Below are 11,415 nucleotides of genomic sequence, written 5' to 3' on the forward strand. Positions count from 1 at the left end.
CAACTAGAATCAGCACATTATTTTTTCTTGGCTACCGGATGTCTTCTTTGGCAATATTTATTGATCATGAATTTGGACCATAGATTATCATGAGTCCTCAACCTCCACCACTTTTTAGCAGTACAGGTCTTGGCTATATCCTCTAATCTTCTGAAACCAGCGCCTCCCTCTGTAGTTGGAAAACACAGATTGTTCCAAGCACTCCAATGGTACTTTTTATTGGAGTCATTATACCCCCAAAAGAAATTTGAAAATTGCTTTTTCAATTATTTTAGAATAGCTTTTGGAGGAGAAATTGCAGCCATTATATGCAAAGACTGGGATTGTAATACATGTTTAATCAGTGTAGCCCTTCCTCCCACGGATAATACCCTACCCTGCCACCCCTGAATTTTGTGCAGAGGTCTAGTAGCCATGTCTGCAAAGAAACTAATCTTCTTTCTTCCACAATATATAGGACAACCAAGATATTTGAAAGGAAAGTGGTGGTGCTTGTAACCCGTCACTCTCTGAACTTTATCCCTTATAGATTGAGAGGTATGAGTATGGGTGAGAAAGAAACTTTTTTCCTTGCTAATTTTCGGCCCCGGGGCTTGTTCATATTGTTGCAACTTTTTCATAATCATGTTCATTGACCTCTTTTGACAAGAGGAAAAGATAACTATATCATCAGCATAGCAAAGATGGTTAACTTGGGGACCTTTCTTACTCAAAGAAAAACCCATATAACCTTCCTTTTCATGTAGGCAATTAAGAGAACTTGAAAGAGCTTCCGCGGCTATGACAAAGAGAGATGGTGAGAGTGGATCACCCTGTTTCAGGCCTCTAGTTGAGTGGAAAAAACCGTGTCTAGAGCCATTGATTAGAATGGAGTACCAAACATCTGCCACTAGCCTAAATATAATATTAATGAAGTCTTCTGAAAATCCCAACTTTCTCATGGTGGCTGTTAGGAAATTCCATGATATCTTATCATAGGCCTTTGTCATATCTAATTTGATCACCATATTGCCTTCCGTATTCCTTTTGCTAATATCCCTGATAATTTTCTGAGTTAACATGATGTTCTCAGTTATTAGTCTGCTTTTCATAAAACCTGATTGGTTTTATGAAATGATTTTAGAAAGCATAATGGATAATCTGATGGTGACAATTTTAGACACTATTTTGTTGGAGAAATTACTTAGACTGATAGGTCTAAGCTGGGAAAAAGAACTAGGGGCTTCTACTTTTGGAATTAGTACCAAGCAGGTGCTGGTATAAAACTTAGTCATTCTTTTGCCCCTAAAAAAATCTTGAACCATATTTGCAACATCTACAGCTATTATGCTCCAACAGGATTGATAAAAACACCCATTAAACTCATCCGGGCCAGCTGCACTATTAGAATTTAGAGCCATGACTGCATCGTTTACTTCTTCATCAGATGGCAAAGCAACCAGGAAAGAGTTATCTTCTGCAGTAATATGACTCTGAAGCTTGTTCAAAATCCTGTAGTCAGTACTTTGGATAGGTTGGGTAAATAGGTTGCTGAAGTACTGAACATTAGCTTCAAAGATATGTTTATTCCCCTGGACCCAATTACTTTCTTCATTTTTTATTCTGTGCAGATAAGATCTCTTTCTCCTCTGCCTGATAATGCTGTGGAAGTATTTAGTGTTATTATCTCCTTCAAACTCCCATTTCACTCTAGCTTTCTGCTTAAAGAGATTGTTCTGCATTTTCATCCAACTAATTTGCTCAGCATAAAGGTTGTGCAAATTAGTTCTGTTGACATCGCTATTATCCGCCCCTTAAGTTGCTTCCATAGCTTCAATCTTTTCTTCTAATTCTTTGGTCTTATCAAACACATTTCCTATTGTGTTTCTAGACCAGTAACTGAGGGAATTAGCAAGCCTCTTTAGTTTCTGTTGTATAATCCACATAGGATTACCTATGACCTCTTCATCCCATGAGTCTTTCACAATCTTCTGAAAATCTTTCTGCTCGGTCCAGAAGCTCAAAAATTTAAAATACTTGATGGGAGGAACATCTTCTATAGAGCATGTCATAAGGAGCATGTTGTGGTCAGAGCATGTTCTAGGCAGATGTCTTACATTGATTAATGGAAAGGTGGCAGACCATTCATCATAATAAAAGACTCTGTCTAGTCTCTCTCGAATCTTCTTCATCTTCCTTCTGTTATTTGTCCATGTAAAGTTATTACTAGAATACCCAGCATCCAACATACCACATCCATTCATACAATTGATGAAATCTAAGCTCTTCCTCAGCCTGGGAGGTCTGCCCCCCTCTTTCTCTGTGGCATTCACGATACAATTAAAATCTCCAAAAATTGACCATGGCCCTTGAAATTGACTATTCATCTGTTCCAAACTTTCCCATAATTTCTTCCTTCTTCTTGATTTAGATTTTGCATAAACTATAGTTACCCAACAAACTTCAAGAGAGCTAATATGTTGGATAGATAAAGTAAGATGCTGCTTATGATTGAAAATCTTTGTACAAGTGTAACTAGAGTCCCAAAAGCACCAGATCTTTCCATTGAAGTTTGCCAAAGCTCCATGCATTCACAGCTTCCTTTTATAATTCTCCAACTGTGAATTATGTAAGAAAGGCTCTTGTAAAGCAACAAAGCTAACTTTGTGCCTTTTTTGAGTTTGATCAATCTATCAAAAGCACCTTTTGACTCTACCCCTCTAATATTCCATATGATTGTACTAATCATCGGAATAATTAGGATTGGTTTTGTTTGTTGGATTTCCCTCTGCCCCTAGTAATAGGAGTAAAAGGTGGATATGTTTTGAAAGACTTCTTTTTTATTGTGGGAGTACCTCTTGGTGATAAACAACATTTATCAATTGTTTCCTTCATTTTCTCAACTACTTCTTCCATGTGATTTTCCTCTCCAAGAGCAAAATCCTCAGCTAAACTTTATAACACTTCCTCATCATCATCATATTGACGATGTTGACTGTTTCTCTTGAGTAATTGTCGTTGATTAGTACCAAATCTTTCTCTAGATTCTGTTTATACCAAAGTGTTGTCTGTTGCCTCTATAGTCAATGTACCTTGTTGCAAAGGAACTTGACCTGTTGAGTTAACATTATGATCATTTTGTGTCACCTGCAGGTGTTCCTTTTCAATGTGTTCATCTTGTTCCTGTGTCAAGTTTCGGAAGATATTTTGAGTCTCAATAGGAGGATCTTGGGGTGCTAAAATACTAAAATTCTACAATCCCTCCTCTTGACTTGTCACTACTACTACACATTTTCTATGGTTGACATTCTTTGTTCTAAGTGAACTCACACTTTCCACCATATGATTTTCTAGTTTGCCATAATTTTGTGTGTTACTAGTTCCAGGTGCTTTGGAAGCTCCTTCCGCTAGTTTTTGTTGGTTTGATCTCTTAGAGTTCTTCTTCTGCTTGACAATTTTAAGGGCATTTCTCTGTCTCCTTTTCCTTCTTTTTTCCTTGTCCTTTATAGCTTTCTTAGAAGTTCCTGCATGTGTAGCAGCTATCTGATCATTAATATTTGCTATTTTAATTTGTGTCTCCTGAACCTGTGCTCTCTGTTCTTCTATTGGTTTAGAAACTTCTTTCTGAGCAATGTTATCTTCCTTGTGCTTAGATCCTTCCTTTTGTAAAGCATCTTTCTCAACTACTACGTGTTCTTCCTCTGTCACCTTGTTAGTTTCTGCTTGTTTCTTTTTTTCCAAAAATCTACATTGCACTACTGAGTGTCCCAGCAATCTACAATGTTTACAATATTTTGGGACAGCCTCATATTCAATTTTTTGTGCAAAACCTTTAAAACCAGTGTTATCATCTTCTAAACCCACCCAAACTTGTTCTAGCTGAGGTTTAAGAAGATCAATTTTCACACGAACCTTAGCCATGCTAGGTCTAGTTCTCCCTCTAGTAGTTGTATCTATTGCCAAGAGAATACCAACAGGTGCTAGGATCTGTTTGATATAGTCCCATTTATGACAATTCATAGGGAGTTTAGGTAATAAAACCCAAACTGGAGCATAAGGGGCATCTTCCTTTGGTTTCCAATTGGGAGTCCATTTAGTTAGCCACATTTCCTTTCCATCTACTTCGATTCTCCTTCTAAATCTCACCGTATTATAATCTTCTTCATTATAGAGTACTATAAAAATATTATGTAGATCATAGATACCAATTTTAGCATTACCTTTTAATGGAATCTTCTCAGCAAAAGTTGACCTAATTTTCTCAATTTGGGGCCTCACCCTTATGAATCGTCCCACAATCAGATATTTGCATTCTTCTGCCATCACTCCGTAGTAGTCCTTGGCCTTGAAGATCACCGCTGGCATGCCATTGTGAGTCGAGGTTCGAGCAAGAACGGGAGGTCGATTTGGGGCAGAATTGATATTTGGTGTTACAGAAATTACATTAGCATAAGAGTGATTGGACTGATTCCTCACGGTAGATATTGTCGCAACTGTGGGGGGAGCAGTTTGGTTGACCGGACGAGCCGTTAGGTCGCCGTCTGGTGGCTCCATAGACTGGAGCGTGACGCGTTAGTCGTTAGGAAATTACCTTTGAGAGAGGGCATAACACAATTCCGTAAAAAAAGGTCCAATATGCCTTACTGTTCCAATTTGTGTGGTGGTGTTATTTGAGATAGACTTTGAAAGGAGTATACTTGTATGACTAAGGATTATCTGTTTTAAGGGATGGGCAAAAGCTTTAAAAGATTGCTTAGAGTACTTTTCAAATGCTTGTCCTTCAATTTCTGTCATTTATGAGAAAGTTGTAAGGGAGTCATTGGCGTTTACCTATCTAATACTCTTTCTTATGTCTTGTTCTCTATCAATCATATATTGGGGTCTTCAATTTTCTTCTCCCCATAATTTCCACGAAAACAAGGTAGTGTGAGACTCGAGTCCACAAATTCCACAAACAAGGTAGAAAAGTCAAGCTTGGGAGTAATTGTACAATGTTGCCCATCATATAGTAACTACTAACTAGCTTGAAACCACATAATGCAATTGATGAATACGGAGATAAGTATAATTTTGAGTGTATCTTGTATTGACATTGCATTTTTTTTTTTTTTGCTGCTAATTTCTTGCTTATCGGGATGAAAATTCAGAAAGAGAAATATTGTTCTGAATATAGAGGGCGTTAAATGGACGTGTTGGTCTAATTTGGTTGGATTAAAATGAATTAAATTATAACCATGTTGTATCTTGATTTTCACCATGTTTGCTGAGTAAAGATAGGCGGCTCAATTCGAGCAAAATTTTACCCTATGTGCAATGAATTCTAATCTATTTCGAGCCAAATAATGCAGCTTGCTAAAGGGATGAGAGCTACCACGAAAAACTTATCAGTTAGCTTCTCCAGGATTAAAGTCCAAATTAGATTAAAGTACAAATTCATAGTCAAACAACATTTAGATATATTAATAAATTTATGCGTGTGTATATATACTAATTTTGCATCCACCATCACTTAAGTAATAGCGTATGTATTGATACTCCGCATCTATTTTCTTAAAATCCTAAATGCGTCTTTATAAAAACTGACTATTTTTATAAAAGTACTGGATTAAGCTTTGAGAGAACAGCTGCTTATTCTTTTGGACGGCTATGTTTGTTATAAAAAGTACTCTTATTTATTTACTGTGGTTCCTTTAAGATCATATGCGTCTGCTTCTTTGAAAAATGAATCATTTGACCATTTATCATTCAGCTTATTGATTTCCCTTTGTGGAAATCCGATTAAATTGGAACGATACAACAAAAAATTTAACATGGTTTCAACGCATGGATCTAACACAGACAAATCGAGAAGTGATCCAAGTTTTATCATTCAGCTTGCTGATAATCACTACTACTAAATAAAATACTTTTGCACCCTTTACATTATTTCCTTTTCTTTTTTCATTGTACAATCGACTTTGAAGCGTTATTCAATTTCTAATATCACGTCAAGATCTTCTGTATGAGGACTTGAATTAAAATTAGACATATTAGTAGCCATAAAAGGATTTGGGGACAAGTTGAGATGGCTCCCATCTCCTTCTAACATCTGAACAACTTCTTTTATTGAAGGCCTATCATTTGGATGCCACTGAATACACCAAAGTCCAACAATGGCTAACTTTCTCACAATTGTACCATCTCCTTCCTCCTCTATCCGAATTTGCAATTCTTCCCCTTTCTCCAAATCTCTATATATCCATTCCAAAGAACTTACTTTGCTGTGATTATTCGTCTTAGAATTCGTCTTTATCCTCCCTCCAACCATTTCTAACAAAAGCATTCCAAAACTATAAATATCAGATTTATGAGAAACTTTACCAAAGTTTCTTGATAACACTTCTGGTGCAATGTAGCCTATGGTTCCCCTAGCAGCTGTCATTGTGACTGCACTTTTTTCTTTCGAGCACAGTTTAGCTAGGCCAAAATCGCAAATTTTTGGGTTCAAGTTGTGGTCTAAAAGGATGTTTTGTGGTTTAATATCGAAATGAAGAATCTGCTGATCACATCCCTGGTGAAGATATTCAATCCCTCTAGCAGTACCAAGAGCAATATGTTGAAGCTTGTTCCAACTGATGAGTGAAACACTATTCGTGCTCGAGCTCATTGGCAAAATGAACCTTTCAAGTGAATCATTTGGTAGGTATTCATAGATCAATGCTCGTCTGAATCCATCAGCACAAAAACCAACCAAGCGAACCACATTAACATGGTGAATTCTCCCAATTGTTCCGATTTCATTGATAAATTCTTCCCCTTTACCTTTGGAATCGCGTAGGACTTTTACTGCAACATAGATTTCCCTTGAAAGTTTGCCTTTGTAAACAGTTCCATAACTTCCTTCTCCTAACTTTTCATTGAAATCAACTGTTATCTTCTTAATATCAGCATAAGAATATCTTGTTGGTCTTATGGCCTTGTAATCTTCCAAAAACTTTTCAAGTATAACTCGACTATCTCTTTCATTTTTACTGGACAAATATAGCTGATAAAGTGAAAAAACAATAATGCAAACAAGAGCTGTACCTAAAATGACACCTACAAAACTAAATAAGTAACATGTCATAAGTATGAAAGGAAATTGACAGAGTGAGAACTTTGAAGAATTTGAGAAAACTAACCTGCAAGCAAGGGCTGCTTAGTAATACCTATATATTATGGACAAAATGATGAGTCTTTGTTAAGTGCTTTGTTATCCATATAAAAAATTTAAAAAAAAAATCTAAGACATATAAATAGTACCTTTTTGGGTCATAGTTCGATTGAAACAATGAGTTTCCAAAAGCTTAGTTTTATCCACGAAACCACAATCCATTCCTTTGGACTCACAGTTTCCACAGAGTGGTATAGGCCAATTCAGCTGCAGCCTGTTCTCAAGAAATGTTGACTGTGAGTATGGGTACTGATGAAATTTTGTACAAGGTCCGGACAAAAAATATAAGAGGGACATAGTCGAAGAAACAGCATGTACTTGGTATCGAGACGAACCAAGACAAGGAACTACGTTACCATAATCATATGGTATAGAACAATTGAACAGGACTGTGGGATTTTCAAAAATCTTGAAATTAGATTGTGATAAATTCAGTTTTGATAGCTTGGCTATTATGCACTCGTTAGGATCGTAAAGGTGAATTTGCTGTGAGACATAATCAATTTCTTCAACAATTAAGGGAACAGACAAAGGAAGTTCGAGGATGGTGTCATTTTGATTGTTGCATTGTAGTTCAAAGCCAGGATAGCCGCAATGTTTTGGTTGATTTCTGAGCCTGAATGGAAAATGAATGATAGGACCATCATTTTTGCACCAAGAATCCTCACAACCCTCTAGTCTGTCTTCTAAACTAAGCAATGGGCAAATTACCAAGAAAAATAAGAGAGATGTAAAGATGGACATTTCTAAAACACTTATTAGAGATTTACTCATGCTAAATTTGCATTCTTTAGTTTGATGCTAATCACTACTATATACGATGAGCAATATTGTCCAACTCTCAAGATTGACTTTTCTACACGAATGAGCGTGGTATTGTGTTTTAAAAGGCGTGGGCGTAAGGCGAGGCGTTTTACATATGCCTTAGCGGGGCATAAGCCCCGAGGCGTGGGGCGTAAGCCTCATAGGTATTTAGTGTTTAATATTTTATAAAATAATATAATGACAGTAAATATTTATAAATAAGTAAAATTGCATAAATATTGAAGAAAACTATATATATGTGTGCTCCATCCCCACAAAAAACTAATCAAAACAATCTATTATACGTTACTTACAAGCACAAGTAATTTGAGTCAAAGAATAGAGTTTTCTATATGGAGGAACAAAAATGATGACCTGCAATTTGAACTTTGAATTTGCTGCTATGAAGAAGAATGTAGTTCTCTTTGTATTTGTAAAAATAATTAAATATTCGTTGCTTTTGGGAGATATTAGCAGACTAGCGGACAAGATAAAAAATTGGGAAAATCATGAATTAGGGCTTAAATCAATAAAAAGGGGTCTTTACTTTTAAATTTAATACTTTTGAGTTCCTTTTTAAACCTTTTGAGTAATTATCAAACTGACTTTTGAGAATTTGGGTATTATACGAAGGACTAATTCAACAAATTTTGTTTTAATTTAAAAAAGTCTCTGGGACTTACTCCTTACTAAAACAACGCGCCCCGAACGTCCGGGCGTACACCCCAAATTGTGGGGCGTATGCCTCTTGAGACTTTCGCCCCACATTATCGCCCCGAGACATTTTTGGTACGCCTCGCCCCGGGACTCGCCCCGAAAACGCTTTTTAAAACAGAGACGTGGATGACTATCTATTTTCTTCGAAACTATGCAGTTTGTGGACTAGAGTCTCCCACATACCTTCCCGTACTTGGAAATTAAGGGGGAAAAGGAGAATTCATTAATAGTTAAATTTAGCTCATAAAAATATAACTCGACTTGACGGGAGGGGAGCTAGACTGGGTATATATTCTTTGGTAAGTCATTTTGGGCGTTTGGGCTGCATATAGATCAAACTGACCTGTAAAAACTCATCAAACATTGAAAAATAAATATCTTTCGCAAACAAAGTCCCATATTGATAGCTAAAAAGATTGAGAGTCTACATAAAAAGTATAAGGGATCTTTTAAACGTGTGAGATCTTTTGGAAAAATCGTGCGGTCTTGACTCAAAACGGTCAATATCACACCATGCTAAGAGTATCTTTGGGCTAATTTAGCCCACCAACTAGCATCAAAGCCCAGGTTTGACAGGACGAGTATATGGCGTGGGGCTCGGTCATGATAATGGGCTACGTGTAACTTAGTTCGATGAAGAGACCCACGGATATTGGTGATACCACATGCACCACGTGGAACTTCGTTTGAGGGGGAGATTGTCGTATTACGAATAAAGTCTCACGTTGGTAGCTAAAAAGATTGAAAGTCTACATACAATGTTTAAGGATCTTTTAATTGTGTAAGACCTTTTAAAAAAATCATACGGACTTGACCCAAAACGACAATATCACAACATATTAAAAGTATTTTGCAGGCTGATTTAGCTTTTGATAAATAAATGAATTAGTTTGGTTTAGGAGCACTAACAACATTTTCTATAGACACTTTCAACCCCCAGACCTAACAATACTTTTCATTTTGTAGCAATTCAAGCTAACCACTTCATTCCTTGATTTTGATATCCCATTTTTATAAAATTTTCTCTCTCACAATCTTCCCAATTTTAACTTTCTTATCCTTGACACACACACATACACACAGAGGAGGGAGAAATCTCGCCGTTGCAGAAGCATCCTGACCACACCAAAGCAGTGTGGAGCCATTTCTGAGTGTGAGACCTCCTACTTAATCACTTTTGGCTTGACTACTCTCTTGTTCCGTTAGCACGCTCGTAGGATTTGTCTGTACAAATTAGCATTTCATTATTCTTAAGCGGGCGTTGGATATAAGAATTGTAAAATTTCGAAAAGAAGTGAAAAAGAAAATATTATTTGAAAATTAGAGTTATGTTTGGACATAAATATAATTTTGGGGTTGTTTTTAAATTTTTGTTAGTGAACTGAATGAAAATTTGGAAAAACAGGTTTCGGCGGTTTTTCGAATTTTCCAAAAATTTCAAAATATCTTCGAGTGAAAATTGAAAAATTTATGGTCAAACAATGATTTCGAAAAAAAAGTGAAATCATGGCCAAACGGGCTCTTAAGAGTCTAATATTATTTTTTTCCTATTAACTAGGGAGACATGGGACGGGAAGGAGAAGTGAATTACAGTGAAAAACAAAGACGTAACAATTTTGTAAAAAGCACATCGGTATACCATTTGATTATAGAAAAATTTTCAGAAATCACTATTATTTAGTGGCTATTAATTTGTTATTGGTATCATTTACTTAATTACTTCCTATAGCTATTTTTTCACTTATTATAGAGTGTATTCGATGTATTCAAGGTACTGTAGCAAAACTCGGGGGAAAACAGAAAAGTCCAACTAACATAGACTGTATTCATATGTATTCGCGAGCTGTATTCGTGAAAACAGTAACGAAAATCTGCGGAAAAAAGGTCTCTCCAGCTGTTTAAAAATATTAAGTGAATCAATTAATGTGATAGACTCCTGATATAACTCAACAAACTCAATTATACTTATTACAGTGACTTTTGACTGTTGTATTTAGATGTATTTTATTTCATTCAACAACTTTTTAAAATGCACTAGTTGTTCTAGTTTTAGTTATGTATTTCAACTAAGTGTTTTCATTTGTATTCTCAAGCCAACTGTATTCTGATGTATGTATTTGCTGCTGAACATGCAAATACATGTTTCGCTTGAGTGATTTGTAAATCGAAAGATGGTCATTCGAAATTGAGTGCTTTGGTGGGTATACATCGGGTAACCCTCTTCTGAGTTGTTGAATCAGCCATTGGAGATGAAATTTCGAATTTTCTGGTGAAAGCATAACAATGGTGATTATTTATAAAAAAAAAATATAGTAAAGAGAAACAGAAGAAGCAAAGTACCAGCAAAAATCTAACAACTTTAACACTTACCACAACTTTTTGGAGCAAAAAATATTGAAAATTGAGAGAGACAATGGAGATGAATCAGTGGAGAATCGTGGATATAGAATGGGGAAGAGACTAGCGTTGTGAGAGAGAGATAGTAGAGAATAGAGAGAGAGATCGTGGAGAGAGAAGTTGGATACTATACGGTGATCTTATGAGAGAAAGAACAGAAAGCAGGAGAGAGAAAAATATTACACAACGTATTTAATGCTTAACGATAAGAAGTAACCATAAATACATATTTTGCTATAAAAACTAAAATGTAGCTATAAAAAATAATATTTTAAAAGGGTATTTATTTATAATAAATAAGATGTAAAATTTTGTTATAGGAGGTA

At 35.9% G+C, this 11,415-nt stretch overlaps 2 protein-coding genes across 2 annotated transcripts; both read right to left on the minus strand.

Moving 5' to 3' along the window:
- Positions 1 to 1,793: 1,793 nt before the first annotated feature.
- LOC138905470 (uncharacterized) lies at positions 1,794 to 4,302 on the minus strand. Its single transcript, XM_070193993.1, has 4 exons — positions 3,310 to 4,302; positions 3,037 to 3,162; positions 2,533 to 2,773; positions 1,794 to 2,422 (listed from the first exon to the last, which is right to left on the minus strand). The coding sequence occupies exons 1-4, from the start codon at positions 4,300 to 4,302 to the stop codon at positions 1,794 to 1,796; spliced, it is 1,989 nt and encodes a 662-aa protein (XP_070050094.1).
- A 1,571-nt stretch (positions 4,303 to 5,873) lies between these two features.
- On the minus strand, positions 5,874 to 7,996 carry LOC104120025 (rust resistance kinase Lr10-like). Its single transcript, XM_009631675.4, has 3 exons — positions 7,261 to 7,996; positions 7,140 to 7,166; positions 5,874 to 7,056 (listed from the first exon to the last, which is right to left on the minus strand). Exons 1-3 carry the CDS (start codon positions 7,943 to 7,945, stop codon positions 5,945 to 5,947), a joined length of 1,824 nt encoding a protein of 607 aa, XP_009629970.1. The 5' UTR covers positions 7,946 to 7,996; the 3' UTR covers positions 5,874 to 5,944.
- Between the last annotated feature and the right edge of the window lie 3,419 nt (positions 7,997 to 11,415).

This window comes from Nicotiana tomentosiformis, chromosome 2 (assembly GCF_000390325.3).
Source record: "Nicotiana tomentosiformis chromosome 2, ASM39032v3, whole genome shotgun sequence".
Lineage (NCBI taxonomy): Eukaryota > Viridiplantae > Streptophyta > Magnoliopsida > Solanales > Solanaceae > Nicotiana > Nicotiana tomentosiformis.